The following is a 24,624-nucleotide window of genomic DNA, read 5'->3' as shown; positions in this document are numbered from 1 at the left end:
TGTGTGCAGGTGTGTGCGTGCACATGTGATGGAGGAGGTTGAGGCAGTAAATAATTACTGCAGTGATTGACAGGTCGGGTTGGGTGAGGACGATAGGACCCCTCGTTATCCACATCTATCCTGAGCGCCATGTTTCTATTACAATGTCAGATGTGCAGCCTATTAGTGCCACTTATTCAGACATGCTCCCTTCAGGGACTCAGCATTGCCCCTTACTATGGCAACAACTATTTCCATTGCTTTGGTTAAGTTGAGGGATGTGTCTAAAACCTGATTTTGGAGTGTGTTTGGGAAGATTCAACTAAAACAGACAACTTCTCAACGGTCTTCATTTTTGTTCTGTCTGGATTGCAGAGACGTGTAAGGATATAATTACAGATAGCACTTAGCGAGGAGTAAGAAAAATGCAGCCGAGTCTGCTGCCTGACTGTCAGCAAGAAAGGAATAAACACACCATTTGCATTTTACTGCGCTTGTACTGAGAAGATTGCTGCCTTGATACACAAAATGCACTTTCTGATGAGAGCTCTAGGTATGCTTTTTCGTCTGCAACGGAAGACTAAACTGTTATGGGAGAAGTAAATATAAAAAGCACTGAGAGGGTAGAGATGAGATTTTAACCTGTGTGTGTGTGTGTGTGTGTGTGTGTGTGTGTGTGTGTGTGTGTGTGTGTGTGTGTGTGTGTGTGTGTGTGTGTGTGTGTGTGTGTGTGTGTGTGTGTGTGTGTGTGTGTGTGTGTGTGTGTCAGGTTGCAGGGATTAAAGGGATGTTGATTGCAAACAAGAGGCAAGACAACCAGGTGAAGACCTTCATGACCTACAACAAGGGCCGGGACTGGAGGCTCCTGCAGGCTCCTGCCACTGACCTGGATGGAAACGACATTCACTGCATACTGGTGAGGGATGCACGTTCAATTCTTTTTACAAAGACATATAAGAAACATTTGACTATATCATTTTAAATAATTGTTACATTACCCTTATTAATGGATTATCGGTAGCACTTTGCTTGCTATCAGCCATGTCTTTAATGTCTTTAATTTTCTGAGGTCATGGTTGTCCCAGCAAGTGCTGGGTCAATGTTATGGTACGTAGTGACCATTAAGAATATGTTATGCACAGGGGATTGTATTTAATAAGAAGCTATTGTATGTAAATGTGGTATTGTCATATTATTATTAACCCAGACCCATTCTGTCGGTTTGGGATTCAAACTGCTAGCTCTGTAGTTTATCATGAAAATCCTCCCATGAATTGTTCTTCCTTTGGAAAAGAACTGCAAGTCGTATGGACTAAATCCATTGATTACCAATGGGATTTAAAGTAACCATATACATGGTTTACTTTAGCATGTAGTGAGTGAGATGTTGTTATTCATTAGCTGATCTAGAAACTAAGGATAACATTTCAATGTCATTTTCTTTATGTAGTTGAAATGTGTTTGTACATTGTCTTATTGGAAGGTGGTATTGAATTGGTAATACTGAAGACCCTTTCAATTATAAAACGTTTCATATAATAAACCAGCTGATTTAAAATAACATATTTTAATTCATTTTTCGAAGAGGTCAGTTTTGTTAAAACTAATAGCATATAAATAGTTTAGCCTATTTGAAACTACTAAACGAATGCACAAGCACTATTTGAAGCAAATTAACCTGCATACTCTTATTTTAAGTCGCTTTGAATACAACAAGTGCTACATAAAATGTAAAGTACTTCAACATTCTGTGGCAAACCTTATATTATTGTTTAGTAAGAATACATTTTGTAATTACACTTTGGAAATGGCAAGTTCATTTACAAAGAGTTCTGAACAAGGAAGGGGCAGCTCAGGGGGTAAATAGTCGTCCAACAAATCCCCTGCAGTCATGTGTCCTTGTGCAACAAACTTATGTGTAATTGCTGACTTTCTTATACTAATACTACTATAATGCATGTCTTTCCTGTCCGTCCATTAAGTATAATTGCACTGGTAATACAAAACACTCAACATTTGAAATGATAAAAGCCATATATTTTAGATGAAAAGTTATAGTTTGATTTTCCAGTCAGCTGCTAAACTTCTGTGACCCCTGCATGCCCTCTCACTTAAGTATACCTGTCTCAGTGATTCTTCAAGCTACACTGGGCACAGTGCCTGCAGGGCCTCCACTTCTTCCACAGGAAAATATTTTGAGGATCACAGAGCTTTTTTCTTCATGTCACATCATAAGAGAAATTCTATAATAGTTCATTGTTACCTTTTCTCTGCAATATACTGTGAAAAACCTGATATGAGTATTAATTATAGGTGTTACGTAACATGTGACTAAACTGACTCTTATCCAAATGGTCAGGCCATTTTGGCGTCAGGCCCTGCTGAGCATCTCTTATAGGAATGAACGAAGAGGGTCCCGCTCCAAAAGCTCTTTCCAACAGACCTCAAAATGTGTTTTGGGGTCGACATGACTGTTTTCGATCGGGCAAATCACAAATTCTTTAATACAGTAAATGTGCCATTGGAAACATTTCTGGGGGTTGACAATCTTGCCCTTTTAAAAGGTTGACTTGGGATCGAACAACCTACCCTCTGATTTGTAGACGTCCATTATCCCCCTGAACCACAGCCACCCAATGATACAAATGATAAACTCTCACTAATTGTGTTTTAAAAACAAGTCAGTTCAGATGCCATGCTGTATTTGTTGACAGCATCTCGTCTCCCTTTAACTAAAACTCACAGCATGACTGCTGAGAGACATTAGTGGGAGATCGTGTTGTTTAAGAGGTGATGTCTGGCCCGTGCGGTGTGGCTTACCAGTTCCCTGTGATTGGGCATTCATGTGAAATTTTAATTACTGCTGTAGATTCCTTTTGATGACCCTGTTCAGTCCCATCGCCCTTGATGTCCTTACACCAGTGACATAATGTCTGCTACAAAGATGAAGGCGGACACACTTTTTTCTGCTCTGTGAACAAATGTAATTGTCTTCTGTTGTGTGCATGCCCTAGAGACTTTGCATCGTACTTTAATGCAAATTCCGTAGCTCTTTGTTTTAATGATAAAACAAATGCAATTAGCAGAACTGTATGAAGCCACATTCCTTTCTTTTTGGGAGACTAATGCATCTGGCTTGTTTTGTGATGGTTCCATTCCAAACCTTTCTTTTGACCCTCTCTGTATTATGATTCTTTGTGAAAATAGGATTAATTAATATCATATAAACTCTAAATCTAGACAAGGTAAAAGGGATTTTCCAATGAGATGCAAATGTAAATGCTCTATTTTGACAATTTGGTCAATATATGTATTACATCTTAAACTTAACATATGTATTCCTCTTTTGCTGCAGCCTTTCTGTTCACTCAATCTACAGCTGCAAACATCAGAGAACCCTTACTTGTCAGGAACAATCTCCACCAAGAGTTCTGCACCGGGGATTATAGTCGCCACAGGTAAGAAAAAAAGACTCAACACAATTGCATTTTGAAGCCATTTAACATATAGTCTTTCTTCTGATGCAACTTGTTTGTGATTGTTGTTTGTTTGCAATAAAGACTTTTTGTTTTGTCGCCGAGGTTACGTATTGTAACCCTAGTTCTAAACACACCGCGATGTGCTATTCTAGACCTTCCAAGGTAAATGTATATAAATGCAGCCTGCTCATCAGGACGAGCCTACCCTGAATCCATTGATTCCCATGACATTGTGTCATTGTTTCCCTGACTAACCATCGGATTTGGGCTCAATGTAGATACAAACATGCACACTTTACTTTGCTTAATTGTTTTTGATGTATTAGCAAATATCTACAGAACCTACCATACAGAATTTGTTTTTGCAGCCAGTCAATTGACAGCAGATATTTTCACCCAATAAGGGGCGCGGCCAGAACGTTGAGGGACAAGTACTGATGGGTTGCTCTCATCTCAATCAATCAATCAATGTTTATTTATATAGCCCAATATCACAAATGTTACATTTTTCTCAGTGGACTTCACAGTTTGTACAGAATATCAGTATGACAATACGACACCCTCTGTCCTTAGACCCTCACATCGTACAAGGAAAAACTTCCAGAGAAAACCCACAGTTTAAAGGGGAACATGGGAGAAACCTCAGGGAGAGCAACAGAGGAGGGATCCCTCTCCCAGGACGGACAGACGTGCAATAGATGCCATGTGTAAATCAAAAAGATAATACATTTACAATATATAGCCCAAATGTTTGAAATGCATGTGTCTATAAGAAGAAGATGAATCCACGAGGATGTCAGCAATCTTGTGGGAGCCATCAGGGAAGTAGTATGATGAGAGTCAGTCAGGACCGCAGAGACAGGTTTAGCCACGACTCGAAGTCCAGGACTCATATCCAGAACTCAGGATAGAGGATCCAGGACACACGACCACAGCAACAGGATTAGCCTCGACTCAGGATCCCGGCGTTTATATGGACACAAAAAAGAGATTTGGGGGAAGCTGGATCGGAACATGAGAGTACACAGGTACAAACAGACAGAGAGACGGAGTAAGGTGCCCCCCCAACAGTCCAAGCCAATAGCAGCTAAAATAACCTGTCTTCATACATGCACTCCCTTAGGATAGGTTGAGGGAAAAGGGTAACAAGTAAGAAGTAGGAAACAGAGGTGGAGAGGCACACACAGGGAGAAAGGTCCCCATTGGAACCTGAATTGGTTAGAGGTAAGGAGTAGTTATGTGGCTACGTTCCACACTCCCCGGCCGGGCTAGGCCTTCTCTGCAACCTGTTACCCTCTAATAGAACCTCAAGAGGTCAGAGATCTATGACATGGGTCATAGATGACCCATGTTATCTATGGTTGCCATTGGTGGAGCCCGACAACTCTTCGCCCTGTCGCTCCAAAACATAGAGGTGCTCGAAGCAGCCAATTCATCCTTGTAAAAAGTTGTATAGTTGGCACTTAAATTGATACAGGATTGGGCCTATAGTGCACTTTACAACTTGACAACCCTTAAATAGAAACTTGCAGGTTAGAGACATCAGTGAATAAATGTGTAGGAAAATTATGAATACACTAGATTTTCAAAAAAATATACAGAAATATACCCTACAGTGACATCTGGCGTCGTTTTTGTAAGACATGTTTACTTCTGCATAAAAAAGCCTCCGCACGTGACCTCCCGCGTGTGACGTAACATGGGGGAGAGCGGCCGGTCTAACGTATGTTCAAAACGGCTCCTTTCCCTTTGAAATCCTGCCCTTATGTCTAGGAAAACATATCAAATCCTGCATTAACATTTGTAATTGTAATTTTCAGGCAAGGTTAAAGAGCCTGTGACACGATTTTCCCCCATCATCCAAACCCATCAATTTGAGAAAATATTGTCCCCTTGAAAACCGTTACTGAACTGATTTTGGATATTTGTACTCATGGGCGCGGGAAGGGGGGTGCTGAGGGCGCTGCAGCACCCCCTAGCGGCAGGCAGGGGGTGCGGAGCTCTCCTGTCTGAATTATTATTTGATTATTTGGCTGCTCCCGCTGTGCATAATCTGTGTAATATGTAGCCAATAAATTCCACATTGTTGGTAAAATGATATTTTGGCCTTCCCCGAATGTTTTTTCTGTAGCCCCGGACAATTCTACCTCAATAATATAATACATTAACCGTGCTTTACGTGAACCTCATCAAGACACTAGAAAGGACGGCAGGACTGTAATTTCCCGTGTTCAGTGAATGCAACAGAGGCAAGACACCAGACCAATCAGAGAGTTGGATGGAAATAAAAGTGTGCTTGTGTCATTCAAGCTCGCGGCTCTGTGTGTGTGCGGAAATAGCGCATTTAGTGTGTGTGAGAGAGGGGGAGAGAGAGAGGGACCGGTGCCAGCAGCAGGGACCGTGTTGTTAGCATCTGATTAGCTAGCTGCACTAACGGACATACGGAGCTGTTTATTCCACAACAAGCTGGAGGAGAGCTCTCCTCTCAGACTGAGAGGCTCAGGTGAGCTAAAGGACTCTCTGAGTGTTTAGATAGTTAACTTTAGTCTAAGTTATCTCAGTGGGTCTCAAACGGTTTGGTCAAAGATTATTCAAAAGATTATTTCCGGGGCACACCTTCATATGATCATTATAGTTATAAAAAAATAAGAGAATAAAGGAAAAACAATTATGAAATAATATATGGCAGTAAAACAAGAATACAGTTTGAAAGGGGAGTGATTTGTAAGATATCCATAAAGAAAAAGAACATCTGCTTACAGTTGTGTTTCATCTGGGGGTTGAGAGATGTATCCATAGATCTCTTAATGTTGCTCTCAAAGTGCACCAGATTGATGCTTTTAACTTCAATATTTTAAAAAAATCTTCCCGGGAGGGCATCCCCCCGGATCCCCCTAGAGGAGGTGAGGTCCGCTCCCCACTCGTAAAAAATAGCACTTTACCCCTGCCTATCAGGGGCGCAGCTGCCCTGTGTCAGGGGGGTATGCAGCAACAATTTTGGCGCCCCCCCCCCAAAAAATTTTTTTTATATATATATAGTAATAATAAATAAATAAGTCTGCTGGACATGGCCTTTAAATAATAAGGGTTTATTTTAAAGCATATCAGCCACTGTAGGTCTACCATCATTAAATAATAAACAAATTTACACATTTACAATCATTATAATCAATGCAACATAAAACATTAAAACATTAAAATGCAAAAGTAAGCTTACAAAGATCCATTAGAACACACTCTGTTAACAACAACCACAGATGTAAATCACTTTATAGCTAACTCTGGTACCTGAACTGTCTTGTACACGGCCCCTGACAAATAAGCTAATAAATAAAAAAAATTAAAAAATGATGTAGCTTATGTAACAATGTTGCTACCTGAGATTGTAGTAGAGCACTCTTTAGTTGCTACTAAATCGTAACATGGCGTGCCTTTGCACTTGCCCATTTATCTAGTATTGCATCGAATGAAACAGTTCGTGCCACACTGTTTTCAATTGAAATGACTGCTAATTGGGTTAAGCGATCATTGCTCATGTTGGAACGAAGGTATGTTTTAATCAGCTTTAGCTTGCTGAATGATCTCTCGGCAGAGGCAACTGTCATAGGCATTGTCAGGAAAACTCTCAGGGCTACTGTCAGATTTGGGAAAACCAAATCAAGGTTCTCCTGTAGGAGGACATTTAGTTTATCCAGAGCCTTTTCATGCCCCCTAAGTAGACGGCTTGCTGGGTAAATTTCCTGAATGATATCCCTTGAAACATCATCGGTAGCCAGTGCATATCTTGTCACTGATTCCTCCAACTCAGCTTTTGTCATGTGTTCCATTTTGTAAATGAACTTAAACTTTTCGGACACAAGCTGAAGATTGCAAAAATCTGTCAGACAACTCCTGAATTACAGTGTCAACAATAACATTAAAAACCATGCACCTAAAATGGGTCTCAGGTTCCTGTTCAAAATGGCCAGTGCTTGAATCATCTCCATAAAATCTCTTTTGCTTTCTGCAACGTCTTTCCTTAAAGTCAGGGGAAGCATCCATCTCAATGGCTAGTCTGCGTGCAATGTCAAGGGATTTCTGAAACCCCTCCTCTCTATACTTACAGAAGAATTCTTTCAGAGAATCGATCATCCTTATGGCAGTGTCCATCGAAATGTTCACTGCTTGCATTGCCTTGCTAACAAACGTGATCTCTGACAATAGATCATACCAAATCAAGAGGCACATCAGAAACTCCATGGTAACAATCTCGCCAGAGAGCGACTTTGCCTCTGAGACTGTTTTGCCGTCTTTTTCCACTTCCTCAAGCTTTTCCAAAGCGTCAAGAATCCCCCCTAACTGGAAACGCACAGCATTGACAGAGTCTATTTTCGCCTCCCACCTGGTTTCACTGAGAGGCTTTAGAGTAATGTCCACAAACTCTTTGAGGATATCCCATCTCTTCACCGAAGCTGAAAAAATGGTGTACAGTCTCTGGATAGTGCCAAAAAAGGTAAGACACACTCTGTTTGATGATGCAGCATCACATAGGAGAAGGTTGAGACTGTGGCTACAGCAGGGGATAAATAGTGCCTCTGGACACTTCTGCTGCACCAAGGCTTGAACACCTTTGTGTATACCTCTCATATTCGAGCCATTGTCATAACTCTGTCCCCTACAATTCTTCAACTCCAACCCCAGGCTATCCAGCACCCCAGTCAGTGTTTCTGTGAGACCTTTACCAGTTGTGTCCTTCACAACTATGAAGCCAACAAAAGACTCATTGATGGTGGCTTTCTTTTTGTCGTCCGTATGAACATACCGGATTATGACTGAGGCCTGCTCCTGCTTTGAAATGTCAGGAGTGCAATCCAACTCCACAGCAAAGTACTTGGAGGCTTTGACCTGGGCACAAATTTTACCAAGTACACAGTCTGCAATTGAATCTAAAAATTCATTCTGAGTGCACCAGGAAAGATATCCTGTGGGTTTTTTAGCCGCTACCTTTCTAAGATGCTCTGCTAGTGTGACATCATATCGTGCTATGACCTCAAGGACACCCAGAAAATTTCCATTTTTAGGATCTCCTAATGTAGCATTCTTCCCCCTCAGTGGCAAGTTCCTTTCTGCGAGAAAGAGTATGCAATTGATCACTCTCGTTAACACGCTTCTCCAGTGTGCCTTTTCAGCTTCTATGGCTTTTTGCAAGGTACTGTCAATTGTCTTACCAAGGCGTAAGCGAGATGTTAATTCTTTCCACAAAAGATACGCGTTGATGTGTAAACCACTGGTTTCATGGTGCTGCAGCGTTTTTGAAAGACTCTGCCAGTTATTATATCCCACCACAAAGCGTGTGTCAACAACGCTAGCTCCACCGAAAAGTTTACACGCAAAACAATACACCTTATTCGTACTTTTAGAATACAGTAACCAATCTCGTGCAACTTTCTCTCCATTTGACATTGTGCGAAAACAATACGCTTTCGAAAAACACCTTCTAGACTTCTCTGATCTTGGATATGGCCCATCAGGACATTTGTGTGGGCCATTTTCAACAACACACTGCCTAAATGAGTCCCCAATCTGATGTGGTGGTGGCCAGTCTGATGGATCTTCTGAGTAAGGCCTTGACTCAGCCCTCTCCTCTTCACCTCTCTGTTCCACAACCTCATCTTCACCTCTCTGTTCGACATTCTCTTCCACCTCATCTTCACCTCTCTGTTCGACATTCTCTTCCACCTCATCTTCACCTCTCGGTTCGACATTCTCTTCCACCTCATCTTCACCTCTCTGTTCCACATTCTCTTCCACCTCATCTTCACCTCTCGGTTCGACATTCTCTTCCACCTCATCGTCACCTCTCGGTTCGACAATCTCCTCAAATTCCACCTCTGTGGTGAGTGGCTCTCCATCTCTGTCTGCACTATTATCCCCAAAAAGGACACAGTGAATAGGTTGGTCAACAGAACTTCAAACCATACTGGACATTGAGTTTTGTGTGGTCAAACTAATAGAACTCCTACTACCTGACATCATCACTGGTCTCATCTCTACTTGATGCCATCGCCGACCTCATGTCTGTCTCATTCACTCCTTGCCTGTGTTCTTTTCCACTAAGATATATTGTCAAACAAACATTATGAAATAGATTTTCCATATTAGTTTTTCCTTTTTAATAATATTAAAATAATATTAAGAAATGAATCTGTTGGTATCAAGACCCCTACACTTACACCTAATGTTAGACCTACCTGTTGCCTTCCCCTGTCTTTCCTGAGCCACCATCCTCACACCTGAATAAAATGAATTCACTGTTAAAGCAGCTGTCTAAATTAAATTATTATATCAGCCCAGTGATAAGGCAACTTAATAATGAAAAAAACAACACTATTATGCCGTGTAAGGTTGTGCTGCTGTTGAAAGTACATTCACATTTTGGATTTTAAAAGAACAAATAAAAAACACTATTATGCCGTGTAAGGTTGTGCTGCTGTTGAAAGTACATTCACATTTTGAATTTTAAAAGAACAAATACGGAGAGCTACTTAGCACAGACCTGTAAAGAGATGTGACCCTGTAATAACAGCTTCTGTGTCACCAAACAGATGTATAGCCTGTATGTCTGACAGCACAGCTAACATAGACAGCTAATGGCAGCACAACATATTTAAATGATTCCATGGTTAGCTATGTTTTCCAGCTTCTTGACATTTATTGTGCATGCTACCTTATATTTACCAGTTATTATTTTACCTTAATACAATTTGGACGTGACATGCATGGGGTTTAACCAAAATCTAAATGTAGCTATCAGAAACATCGGTTTGCATTAAAGCTAGCCGTAAACCACACTTCAGCTGCTAGTGTTAGCAAACACTAGCCAATCTGAGAACAGTCTGTTAACATGAACTGACATTTGCAAGCCTCTTATTTGGTAGCAAATGTGTGCATGATTCCATGATAAACCAGAGTTATTGCATTAGTTATGTTTTCCAGATTCTTGTCATTTATTGTACATGCTACCTCATACTTTCCATGTCAGCGCTGGCGCAGCAACATTGGTTTGCATATTCTAAGCTAGCCATAAACCCACCCACCTTTGGCTGCTACATGCCCAGTGTTAGCATACGCTAGCCAGTCAATATTTCCAAGCACAGACAGACGTCACACTTTAAATCATCCTATTCCTACCTGTTGCCTTTCAACATCCACTTATTTAGCTGTTGTCGCATCCCTTGACACGCCGTCTCCTTTTCCCTCTTTCTTTTTCTATTTTCTGCCCCCGACCGCTTTTTTGGTTTATCCATGATTTCTTTTTGACGTTAACTCACAACGAGCGCCTGCTCCTCAGTGTTCACGGCGTCCCTGCTCGTGCTCCCTCCTCTATGTCAAAATTCTATGATGGAATCTTATGAGATAGGGCGCCCTTCTCTAGCATATTACTCCTCTAAAATATTTTAAAACCTTAAGGAAATGCAGAAACTATTTAGAAACATAAAGAAAATACCATTTTATTTTTATTTAATTTAATTTTTTTTTTTTACCATCGCTTGTTGGGCGCCCCCACTGGTGTGGCGCCCCTATGCGTCGCATATAGTGCATACCCACTTTTTGCGCCACTGCTGCCTATATGCCGTAAGCTGATTATCGAGCCTTCATTGTAACAGTCGCGGGTTTACTGTGTGTTGGGAGTTTTTTTGTGCGTGCTCTATAGTGCCCGTAATAGTGTTCACTGGAGTCCAGCACCTCAGCACCCCCACTCAAAATACCTTCCCGCGCCTCTGTTTGTACTTTGATAACCATTAATCTGCCCTTCAATGTTGACCATTTCCTGGATCTTCTCGGGGATTCTTCAAGTCCCGCCAAATTATGGGTGACGTCATTGCGGGCACAGCGCTCCAGCTGCACCGTTCAGGATCCCAGCATCTGCATGTAAACGCACGATGGTGCACACAGCAACAAGCTCAGACAGCGATGACAATTTAATTTTGAACTTGTCTGAGAGCTCATATGAGGCTGAAGGATCGGTTTATTTTTTATCTGTTAGAAGCTTAGGAATTAGGTGCGTCAATATGGGCGATCATACGGTCATGTAGCCAGTGGTGGACAGGGACTAAAAACCTGCCCGGGACTCTCGACCGGCCCACTTCGGTACAACTAGTAAATTGTCAACGGGGGGAGTGGGGGATGTGCTAGTGACTTATCCGACCGGCCCACTTCGGTACCGGCCCATCGGGATTCCTCCCGATGCCCAGTCCGCCACTGCACCCAGCCCAGCCCACGTAAACTTTCAACGGGGGGAGCCTCACTGCGGGGAAACGGTGGACCTAGTGTCCCGATCGGAGTGGGAATAATAATAATAATAATAATAATCCGTGCATTTTATCCATTAATTTCCCCAACATTGTGGTAAAAAAAACCACACGTTTAATCCATGTTGGTGTACTACTACAACCAGTGGTGTAGTGGGGATGTTTTTACTGGGTCGACGGGGTGGTGGGTGGACGGGAGACACTATGGACTCGCTCGTGAACTGTCAACGGAGGGGGGGGGGGGCTTGGGGACCTCTGTGTCGCCTGTCAGCGCAACTTACATGATGCCGTTTAGACAATATAATAATAAAGGGCGGTGCCGGCTGTCAGCGAACCGATCCGGCCTTTCTGCGCGACTATCACTCAAATATGGGACATAGTCTCAATGTGTGGGACGCGGGACAAATAATAAAAATGCTGTGTGTGCAGTCCCGCACAGTGCGGGACACCTGGTCACCGTACACACACAGTTCTGCCCCTCACACACACACGCTTCAAATCAAGTTGCATAAATGCTTGAGCTACATTTTTATTATAATTACTGTGAAATCTGCCTATTATGTTTTCGTCATTATTACAACAAACACACACTTGCAACTGATAACACTGGCAATGATTTTAGATGTATTAGACTATTAAAAAAAGAAATCATGCTTCAAATAAGTGGGGATACGGCGTACCCCCGCGTCCAACGCCCACTACACCATTGACTGCAACTACAAAAAGCTAAGGTTTGTTTTCTCATCAGGAAATGCAGACCGGCTCAAACAAAAGATTTTTAAATCATCATCCTCACGATCATTTAATGTATCATATGTTCGCCGAATTGACATGAAAGCACTAATAAATGTAGTTTCATCCACTTGAGTTTAAAAAAATAATCGATTTGTTTTTATATCACATCCGACGGGAGGAAATTCAGCAGCTCTCACTACCGATTTTTAATCCTAATTTAATCATCATCTTCACCACGATCATTTATGTTTATGTTCGCCGAATTGACATGAAAGCACTGACAAATATGAATATACTGTAGTCAACTTCATTAAAACGTTATTAACGTGCCTAAACTCAGTAATTCACCATTTCTACGCATGACAACACACTTTGTCCGTGTTTGGCTCTCTCGCCGCACAGTGAAGCGTTCCCGCATTGACGTCACTTCCGGCTTCCCCCAAAACCTCAAAATGAGTCGAAGGAATTTTCCCGCGATGTTCGAAATTATTGATATTTATCGGAACGGTATCGCTTTTTCTTTTTTAAACTGACGGTTCGAGATTACTAGTAGCCCACTATTTAATTGCACAACAGTTGTTGGGTTCGTGTCACAGGGCTCTTTAAGCATAAATGTAGTAAAAAAAAAAACCTGCAAGTTACTCTTTAAATAAGGGCTATTAAAGTGTTTGTGCCGGATAGTTTATTTAGCTCAACAACAACAAAATGCTGATTCACAGACATATTTTTGGGCCCAATGATGTCATGGGCTGACATTTGTTGTACCGTAGTACACAACTGCTTTTGTAGCAGTTTGTCCACTACAAAGGTTCACTTCAGCGGCATGTGCACTTTCTGGGGGCTTAGGGCATTACCCATGAGACCAAAAGAGGGCAGGGCCTGTGTGAGTTTGAGCTTGATAAATGTTCATTCATATTTTTCAAAAACTGATATTTTGGGGTTGTACTGTATTGTTCCAGTCAGCTGTAGACAAAATAATCCCTCAGCACTGTGACCCTTGCATGCCCTCTCACTTAAGTACCATGCTCAGTAATTCCTTAAGCTACACTGGGCACAGAGCACTGCAGGATATTCACTTCTTCCACAAGCATGTTGTGGATCACATGTCAACCTGTTTTGATGTAATTTCATCAAACAACCAATTATGCATGGGGAGAAAAAGGTGCCACTACCTGCTAGATCATGTGAAAGAGTTGAAGCAAGGACATGTAGATAATTTAAGAATAAATAGATTCCTTAGCACCAGTGGCGGTGTCAGCAGAAACAACTGTGAAAAGAGTGTGTATGTCCTTACGTGAGTGTGTGTGCCGAGTCTTTAGATCTGTCTGTTTTGTCTTTTGTGTGTGCGAATGCTGAATAAACATACCACTCCGCCGCTCTGCTTGCACAGTGTGTCTTTGTGCGTCTGTGTATCTCTGGCCGAGCCTTTGCTTTGGCACCGTGATTCACTTTGCCCGCTGCGCCTTTTAAGACGTCAGCTGGCGCGGAGATCATCTCACCAACATGACAAACACCATCCAGATCAAACACATGCCTATTTACTGAGCCGTGGCCAAGATAGTAGAGCGGATCAACGGGAGAAGTCAGTTCACTCGTGCACACTCGCAGGAAAAGCTTTGGAGGCATTATGTTGTAACGCTGCAAACTGCCAGAGCGAAGGAGGCCCCCGCCTTCACATCTCACATGATGTGCCTGAATGATGCAGGCATCCATAAGAATTAACCTAGGGTCTTCTCTGTATTATCCACATGAATAGGAGATGGAAAGCTGATCTGGGAACCTAGCCAGAGGAATGATTAATCACAGCTGTGGTGTGATTGGCAGCTTGTATTTAAAAACATGGCCCCTTTATCTGTGAGTTATCCTTTTCAGTTGTGTCACATATTCTGTTGGCATTTTCATTGCAGGAAATATTGGAGCAGAGCTGTCTTACAACAACGTGGGCATGTTCATATCGTCTGATGCTGGCAATAGCTGGAGACAGGTGAGCGTCACAGTGAGATCAAGTCAAATGACAGACTTTTACAACAGTTTGACGTTTTAATATAAGAACTAGGCTACATGATTACCAAATGTATGGGGTGGTGCAGCGAGGATATATTTGACTAAGCCAAGCTTTTGCAAACACACATTTATGATACTAAAGCGTTTTGTTCAGCAGGATAATCTCCACACATTAACACTACTAAATGGCTGTGCGTCACCACCGCAAAGCTAAAGGCTTTTTTCATATAACCTAATGTATACTTTACTAAGCCCTGCTTCCTTAGTTACTGTACCTGTCAAGCTTTCCACAAAGAGTTTTCGTCGGACATATCTGATACATCATTTCTGATACATGATGCGCCAATAATAATCAAATTTAGCTGCTTTAGTTTCAGAGTTGTGGCGCAGGCTAGCTTAATGTCACATATCTGCATTAAAAAATACCACTTCTAGAAACACACATTTTGTAAGAGAAACTCTATGTTGCGATTATTTATTTTCTTCTTTCTTCTTTTATTCTGTGCTTATGTCTATTATTCAATTGTCATGCCCAAACCCCTTATCGTAACCCTATATGCATGACAGCCATGTTCACATGGGAGCATATTCACTAAGAAATATTGGTAGGAAGAGGAGTGCATACTCACCAAAATGTTGGTGGGGCTAGCGAATGGTCATTGCTAAAATCAGGGTTTCTTGTAATTGCAAAAGTCATATTTTGCCTGTTGCATCAATATTAAAATGATTTCTTTCTGCTTAGATTTTTGAAGAGGAGCACAACGTGTGGTTTCTGGACAAAGGAGGGGCCCTCGTTGCGGTCAAGCAGCCATCTGTGCCTACCAAACACTTGTGGTACGTTAATTTAGAGAACTGTCTTACAGCTATTGTTAGTCCAAACTTGATTCATTTAACAACACACTTTGGCTCTTGCAAAAAAAAATGCCAGTCAGTCTAATTTTAGATATTTCTTTTTTCAAGCCACTTTTCATTAACAGACAGCCCACTGACCCCCCCCCCCACACACACACACACACACTTTCAGTGTTTTCATTAACACATTGCCTTCCTCTTGCCAAATTGGGTGCCTACGCTCTGCCTCACTGCAGGCTAATCCAAGTGAGACCAGATCTGTTCTCCAGTCACTTTTGCAACAATTCTGAAATTAGTTTTAGAGCCAGTGAAGTGTAGCCTGCTTTTTTTTTTTCTCCTAACCAATTTAAGTGTGATGGTAGAGGAAGAAAGAACAAAAATGACAGATAGAAAGAACCCTGCAGCACTGTACAGTAGAACAGTATTGCTTTCTCAGCCAGTGTTAAACACTTGCCACTCCTGCCAGAATCTCATAATGGGTGCATGTCAACGCCTTTCCAGTTGACAGTGCTTTTAGCCAAATCAAGGTTTTTTTTCAGTAATAACACAGGGGGTTTCTTTCTTCCGAGCACAGGCCTCAGCAGTGTTTCTACCCATGTCACTGTCAGGTACTCTTAGTTGTTCTCACTGCAGCACAATGTTGATAAGATGCCAGAATCAATAGAGGCTCGGTCCCCATGATGAAAGCTGCATGTCCGATGTTTTCGCTGTCTCATTCTCCCTCTGCAGTTTTGTAGTTGAACTTAAAACAGTTCTATTCTGGTCTTTCATTTTTTATCCCCCCCTGCTAGACTCTACCAAAGAACTCTGATGTTTCTTTCTGGAGAGACGTTTGTGCATCTTTGTTTTAGAACCAGACAGTCTGTCCTAAATACCCCCTTTAATGCTCAGCTTTTTGATATTTACCCAAAGCTACAGTAACTAATTGCACAGAGACTCAGAGACCCGTCTTTCTGATCTCCACCTAAATCCCCTCATGACCAGGCTCTAATAGAGAGCGTCTGTCTTTGTGCTATCGTTGTTGCTGGGTTTGTGATGTGAATGCGTTCTGACACACAGGGTCAGCTTTGATGAGGGGAGGCAGTGGACCCAACACAGTTTCTCCGCAGTGCCTCTGTTCGTGGATGGAGTCTTGGTGGAGGCTGGGGCCGAAAACCAAATAATGACGTAAGTGAGAAATGTAACAAAGGACAAAGACGTGTTAAAAGCTGTTTACTCACCTGTCCTTTTAGTGAGTATTGTTGGCTGAGGAGTGAAAGGTTTTGGTTCAAACCTCTGGCTTCTCAGCGAAAAGGCTAAACAGATTAAGACGTTTAAGGAAAGCATCCGTTCAAAGCTCTGTTTTTCGTCTTCATTAAGCCACACTTATGAGGGGCAGGTAATGGATCGTGTAGGCTGTTAGGCAGACCTTTGTGGATATTAGGTCACCTGACAAATGGGTCTGGTCATAAGAGATAACTTCTTCTATGATTAAGAACTATGTAAATAAAAACTGAAATTAATAGAAAAAAGGAAAGTATGTTAAATGAGACTGATAAGAAAACAATAAAGGGGCCATTTTATTGTTTTTGGGGTTCCCTCCACAGGGGGTGTCTCTCCCACATTCACCTGAAATGTATTTATTGGACTCCTTTCTTTACTTCCATAACATAGTGACACCACTATAAAACACTTGCGCTTCTATTAGCTAGCACTCCAATGTGATATTCTAAGAGGTGGGACATATCCAACACATCTCTATTTGGTTGACCAATCAGAGCAGAGTTGGCTCTGGTTTCAGACAGAGGGTGAAAAGAGGTGCTTCAGCACAGGCAGTATGAGAAAAATAAAGAGCTTTTTGAACATTAAAGCATGGAGACATGTCATAGAAAGGGGAACAAAATAAAAATATGAACCTGAAAATGATCATAATATGTACTTTTTAATATTATATCAGTCCACACTCTGATTTGACTTGAACTGGAGACAAATAAATAGCACCTTACACTACAAAATATCCAAACTATACAACATTTAATCTTCAATGAAGCTCGGTCACAGTACAGATTATGTTAATTATGATATAAAGTAATCTTCTGATTTGCCTCCGTAGCTTTTTTGGACACTTCAGCCACCGTTCTGAATGGCAGCTCATCAAGATAGACTACAAGTCCATCTTCAGCAGGCAATGTACAGAGGAAGACTATCAAACCTGGCACCTGCACAATGAGGTAAGAAACATACCAACATTACACTTGAAATTGTACCTCATAAAAGGACATTTCAGTCACAGTTGTTGTGCTTCTTGTGCCGACAGGGCGAGCCATGCGTGATGGGACAGAAACAGATTTACATGAAGCGCAGGCCTGGGAACTACTGCATGCTGGGAAAGGACTACTCAAGAATCCTCTCAGCAGAGTCCTGTATTTGTCGCGCTCATGATTTTGAATGGTAAGACGATGCAGGCCTTTGTACACTAGCTTTTCTTCATAATCGTCGAGGGGGATTATATTTCTCTCTATTGTTTGCTTACGTAGAGCTTCATCAACATCAATGTTTTCTTTCCAACCCTGCAACACACAAAGTGTTGTTTCATGCTTCTTTGTTGAATTGGTTAGTCATTTCATTATTTTCTATTAGGCTGCTGTCAAATTGGAATGTTGTTAAATGTCTGTCCTTGTTTCAGCCAACCAACAGGTCTTTTATTCAAAAGTAAAATAAAAAAAAACAGCTACCCTTCAGCAGCCATTTGTTATGCTCAAGTACATCCACCTAGCCACTATTGGATACCCTCTTCAGTCAACAAAATGTGCTAAGTACCTTAGTTACAAACACTGATGTTTTTTAGCTTCACTTTTACATAAATGTGTCCTTTTTATTAATGCTTATCCAATAATTATTGCTGTAAATTGATTAAAAGATGAAATTGCTTTAATCACAAAAATAAACTGTCAGTTTAAATTACTAATATTTACCTGTATTTTGGGGGAAGACAACAAATACACCTGTGGTGTTGTAGTAAAGAAATTAACTGTTAAGATGGTATCTCCCACTCCTGTGCCACTTCAAGAACCTTACGTAGAGCTTCATCAACATCAATGCATTTTGCCGAAACACATGTTTCGGCAAAATGCTTTCCCTCTATTTTCACCACACTTAAAGCTAAACAATATAGTAACCATTTGGATTTGGTGTGTTCTTCCTGCTTACTGACATCCAGTGGTCTCCAGTCAGTGCAATACAGCTTATGCTCTCAGTTTTCTTTGCCTTTTCATTGCCATGCAATTCATGGTCCATCCAGCTAACCAATCAGAGCCGACTTAGCTCTGGTTTCAGACAGAGGGTGAACAGAGGTGCTGCAGCACAGGCAGTATTAGAAAAATAAAGAGCTTTTTGAACATTAAAGCATGGAAACACGTCACAGTATACAAATGTGACACCTGCAAATGTGCATAATATTTCCTCTTTAATAGCTCTTGTTAAAGTACTGCAGGTGTATTTCTTAAGCAGAGCATTGGACTGTGTTGATTCCAAGGTAAAATACATTTAAAAAACAATAGGACAGGTGTCACGTCTTTTGTAATCAGAAAATAAACATTGCATCAAGTGAAGCATGCAACCTTGTGGGGGGGGGGGGGTCAAGGAGGAGTTCTATACAAACACCATTTCTACTTGTCATTGAGGCCAATTTCTAAGCCATTTAGTTGTAATCCATTAATCCATTGCATATGCTATTCATGTGTCTCATTAATTTACTCCATTTGCTGTGTGTTTTCCAATAATCTGATAAGTTTGGGATGGTTTTGCACAATTTGCTCGTACTGTCTGTCTCTGTGAGCTCGCTATGCTTGTAATTATGTTGAGATGATAGCGTGGGTGTAAATACTCAATTCAATTTGTATGCAAATCGTAAACGGTTGTAATGTTTATCTTGTAATGACAGAAAAACAAAAAAGAAGGCATCCAAACATACAGCAGTTAGTGTTTATAGTATGCCAAATGCTTCCAAATGAACAAAAGCTAGTTTTATTTTCGGTGTGTGACTAAGTCTGATTTGGTCCCTGTCTCCTTCTGCTGGGAATTATTTGACGCATGCTTAAAATTCAAAAATGAGGATTTTATAAACCATCAGTGCCAAAAAGAGCTTGAATCCTTTAACATAATTTGAGGTGTGAAGAGTCTGCCACATAATCAGCTAAAGTAGATACTCATTAGCTCCATATGAAATAATGGTGCTATGTAAGACAGAGAGCCACCGGCAAATAGCACAATTATATCATTTTCTGCAGTACAAGAGGCTGATTCACCAAAGATTAAAGCAGACTTTTAAACCTCTATACTTTTTGAATACTAATCATAATATAGCACAGTGTAAATGTTATTTGATATTCTACACCAGTAGCATATGTACCAATATATATGTGTGTTATTCTAGTGGGTTTTCATGTATAAAATCATAAAACTATTTACAATCTATTATTTTATTAGTTGCATTTTAAGTTAACATTTCTACTCTCCAAGAGTTTAATGTAAAATGGATTTCATTCTAATGGCCATGTCCCTTGGTCCACATGCATATTACCCGAGTGTGAATCAGGCTGTGGACCATTTGTCGCATGTTCATCTACAAACATAAACTTAAATATCATGTAAAAATATGTCCAATGACCCTTTTTCCCCACATCACCCACATTTCGTCACACATGTCTGCACAGCCCTCCACATAATACACTTTAGTTTGCAATATATTGTAATATAGTCATTGTGCTAAGTGGTTTAGTTTTTTAGCTTTTAAAGTTATTTTATATATTTTAATTTGGTGTCAATACTTGTCTCTAATCTATTTTAATGCTAAATAGTTTCTTAAAAATACTAAAGAATATCATTATATGTTTTACCTACTATTGGAACCTTTTTTCTTAGATGTTATGTTTACACCACCAGACACCAAAGCAAATTCCTGGTATGTGTAAACTCTATTCTGATATTGCAAGATGCAGTGAATAGCACATGTAGCCAATCCCAACCTCATGCCATGCTATACATTGACTGTTTTTACCCAGATCACCCTTTAACCTCTAAGGCCATGTGCACCTGCACAGCCAATCAGCCTTGACAGCTTGCTAATATGAAGTTCACACTGTCGTAATCACAGACAAACTAGACTAGTCAGCCAATGGCTTTTGATTTGTTTATTTCTTCTGGCTTGGTAATTAATTGATTAATCAATGTCACAGCCATTATTAGAACGGACAATTGCTTACCTTGCTTTGTTTGATGTAAATCATTTTTCTGATTGGAAACACTAGCGGGCAAGTGAGAGTCAGTCAGCCTGTGTATGGTTACAACTCCCCACTACCACCACCCCTCCAGGGTGTGTATCCATGCTAACTTTCTTCACATTGCTGTGGCACATTTGTCAACTCTGGCCTTAATCAATATGTAATAATGGTGGCAGACAGCCCGGAACTGGTCCCCATTATAAAGAGATGGGATGTGGAACACGCCGTATGACAATATGTCCCCTCTCACCTGCTGATATTGATCCTTGCTGTGTGGCTGTGCTTTGTTGTCCAACAGTGATTATGGATATGAGCGCCGTGGAGACGGGAACTGCCGGCCTGCCTTCTGGTTCAACCCCTCCACCGTATCCAGGAGCTGCAGCCAGGGTCAGAACTACTTCAACAGCACCGGGTGAGGACTGTTTGATCTATGCATAATGTAACATACATTCATTATCAGCACGAAACACATCTGTTTGCGAAGCAGGGTTTTAAAGCCGAGTCCGTTACAGATTAGAATTGGAATGCGAGCCCGCAAAAAGCATCTCCTTACAATATGGATTTAACGTGCTGGTTAAAACACATACCAACTATATCATCATTGTACAATTACTACATTTAAGAAAATAATATTCTTAGAGAATAACATTGTCTTATAAGCTTTTTGATCATCACACTCTACACAGTGCTTGAATTGGAATAAAAAAGGTGCCAGTACTCTAAATCAGCAACAAGTATTTCGCACAAAGTCATAGTATATCCTATAATGCTGGTGGGTTTGTCTCTTTACTGTATATTTTAGAAAGGCTCACTGTACTTAAACAAAATGACTCAGGGTTAATCTGAGATTAGAGGGGGTGCAGTGGTAAAGTGCTATTTTTATAAGTGGGGAGTGGACCTGACACCCTCTAGTCTAGGGGGGTCCGGGGGCATGCTCCCCCGGGAACATTTTTTTTTAAATATTGAAGTTAGATGCATCAATCTGGTGCACTTTGAGAGCAAAATGAAGAGATATATGGATACCTCTCAACATCCATAATGAAACAACTGTAAACAGATTTACTTTTTCTTTATGGATAAAAAAGAAAGTAAAGCTTGACTCCTACTGGCTGGTTAAATGACTCCTCGTCCCTGAGGCCACTACAAGTTTTTTGTGCCATTTTGCTGGATTTATTTGTCAATAGCGTTGCTGCACAAAGTGATAGCCCTCTAGTTTAAATCTACTACCCAAAAAGAAACATATGGAGATGGGTTACTATTTTTTTTAAATTGCAAATCTATTTGGGAACAGTGGGGCCGGGCCTCAAATCCTATAGGGGGGTCCGGGGGCATGTTCCCCCGGTAAGATTTTGTTTTTAATGTTGGACTTAAATGCATCAATCTGGTGCATTTTGAGTGGGAAATAAAGAGACTACACCCATATGAAACAAAAATGTATACATTTAAATAATCATAAAATCATAAGTACATGGCCATAACCAATAACATACAATATCCAATATGAAAAAACATTGAAACTTGTTTATTTATTTGTTTTTGGTTCATTTATAGTTGTGAGTATGTCTGGGCTCCTGAATCGGCCTCTCCTGTCTCCCTCCTCTCCCCCCTGCTCCTCTTTGAGGCAACAGCAAAGACTAGTTTTAGCTCTCAACAAGTTTATCTTACCTTTTTTCACCTAGTTAACATTTTGTTTGTATTATTCATGCATATTTTACTAATCACTACCCCCTCAAATGGAAATATGTGTTTACATAAATGGTGATCGAGCCGTTTGAGACCCACTGAGATAACTTAAACTAAGTTAACTATCTAAAGACTCAGAGAGTAATTTACCTCACCAGAGCTGTAGTTATCAGCCTCTCAGTCTGACAGCAAAGGACTCTCCCTCCACCTTGTTGTTGAAAAAGCTCCTTATATCCGTTAGCGCAGCTAGCTAGCACCAGATGCTAACAACAATACACGTAACCGGTGCGCGCGCTTTCTCGCTCGCTCGCGCCACACATACACCAACACACACCCTCCCGAGCTTGAATGACACACAGAGACCAATCGAGGGCATTAGTATGATCTGTATGAAAGTGGCAATGTCGGCAGGCCACGTCATGTAGACAGCCAGTCACCCTCTGTGAGGCAGAGTCAGGCCCACATTTGCGCTGCGTTGCGTTTACAATATATACGTATATTGCCGGCGGCTGAGTACCGGCATTTTACTGAGTACCGGCACCTTGCCGGTACTCAGTAAGAAGTGCCGGTACCACATGGGTAAAAATCAGAAGTGCCGGTACTGCGTACCGGTGAGTACCGGCCCAATTCAAGCACTGACTCTACATGATGCTATATTGCATACCCCCATAGGTATTTGCCGAATCCTAGTCTGAATGAATATCAGCCAAAGAGATTGTAAGAGATTTACATGAGGTACCACTTTTATGATTTAAGTGCTTTGACCTTAACATCCACAATTTATATAATGTGCAGCATTTTGTAATAAACAACAGTTAATACATTTCCACATATTTTTTAATAAATGTACACTTACATTATGTGACCAGCTCTATGGTAATCAGTAGGATTTCTCAATGGCGCATTCTGACACATGCATTTATGTCAAAAACTGTTATGTGTTATGGTCATTGTGGGTTGTAACGACTGTTAGCTTTCAGAATATAATTATTTATGTTATCGTCTCCTCCAATCACCGCTGCTCCCACTCATAGCTAATCCAATGGTCTTGTGGGGGTGGGGGAGGGTAACGGTTACACCATTTATGAAAATGTAAAAAAACATACATTATTTCATGTTCGATCAAAATGAATGTATTCATCTGTACATGTGGTATTTTTTTACAATAAGGCTTAATTATAGAATTCCCACATATTATATTAGACCTCTAGGACCTGTGCCCCTGGCATAAGAGGAGTCTCTTATTAAAGGAGTATCAAGACCATATTACAAATATTTACATCATCTTCAAAGTTATAGGTCTAGTGATTACATAATGTGGTTATATTACACAATATTGTAGTAAAAATGTAGTTATTACATAATCCAGTGTTTTCAAAATGGTGTTGGTTTGCAAAGCCTAATCACAGTGTGTGTGTTTTATTTACTAGTGCTAGTTAAGTATGATATGGCGTCTCAGCCTTTGACACAGCTTGTGTTGTTGAAATCTATATGGCGCTTTCACACCGGAGTATTTTTCCCCGTACTTATCCCTTTTAGTTCCGATAGTTCCTGGGATTTTGCGTTCACACCAAAAAGAGAACTTAGTTCATGAGAACTTTTCCCCCCTTTTCAGACCCTGCTAGAGAGCAGGTACTTTCCTGGGGGAAAAACAATTCCAATTTCTGATTGGGTGGGCAAATTGCAAACCACGACCCGTAAAACTCTGAAAAGTGTTGTGAAGCCACCATTGTATTTGCTGGCATTAGCATTATTAGCATTAGCATTAGCCCAGCGCACCAACGGAGAGAGACTAATTTATATCAACACAAAAAAAAACATGGGAGCGGTGGAGTGATGAGGAGGTCTCGGTGTTCTGGCGATTTACTCGGAAGGCTTCAGTAGAAGCAGCTGGGAAGCCAGTCCAACTCCGGGGACTTCCGGCAGTGGACTTCGGGTGGCAGTATAGAGGGGCGCAGTCCCTCCCCTTCCGGGGACCTCCATGGGACCTTATTTCGGAAAAAGTATGTATTGAAGTCAATGGAGAGAGAAAACGTATTTTTCGATCCCGTTTGAATTGTGCCACGAATTACACATATGATGTTTGTTAATCTTAAAAATAATTTTCATGTCAAAGAAGTCACAGTTTGTCATAAAACTGTTGAAATCTAAGACTATGAAAAATACGCAACTAGACAGACTACAAATCCCCAAATCCCGGTCCCGCATGCTGGCTCTTACGGAACCGACTAACTCCCCTTTTGTGTATGTACAGCTCTCAACATGCCCAGACTTGGAGTGATTTTCACCTCGTTTAATACTTTTCGCCTCATTCTGAAAGAAAGAAGTGAAATGTGACGG

General features: G+C 41.0%; 1 protein-coding gene across 2 annotated transcripts in view; it reads left to right on the top strand.

Moving 5' to 3' along the window:
* LOC307039389 (VPS10 domain-containing receptor SorCS3-like) overlaps positions 1-24,624 on the top strand; it is a 355,063-nt gene that overhangs the window by 287,940 nt on the left and 42,499 nt on the right. For both annotated transcript variants that reach the window (XM_079681402.1, XM_079681403.1), the window contains 8 exons: positions 749-895; positions 3,335-3,437; positions 14,392-14,468; positions 15,231-15,322; positions 16,400-16,507; positions 17,433-17,550; positions 17,637-17,770; positions 20,900-21,013. In XM_079681402.1, coding sequence (XP_079537528.1) covers positions 749-895; positions 3,335-3,437; positions 14,392-14,468; positions 15,231-15,322; positions 16,400-16,507; positions 17,433-17,550; positions 17,637-17,770; positions 20,900-21,013 — 893 coding nt within the window. The remainder of the gene's footprint in view (positions 1-748; positions 896-3,334; positions 3,438-14,391; positions 14,469-15,230; positions 15,323-16,399; positions 16,508-17,432; positions 17,551-17,636; positions 17,771-20,899; positions 21,014-24,624) is intronic.

Source organism: Notothenia rossii (genome assembly GCF_949606895.1).
Source record: "Notothenia rossii genome assembly, chromosome: 1".
Lineage (NCBI taxonomy): Eukaryota > Metazoa > Chordata > Actinopteri > Perciformes > Nototheniidae > Notothenia > Notothenia rossii.
This window is presented reverse-complemented; position numbering and strand designations above follow the sequence as displayed.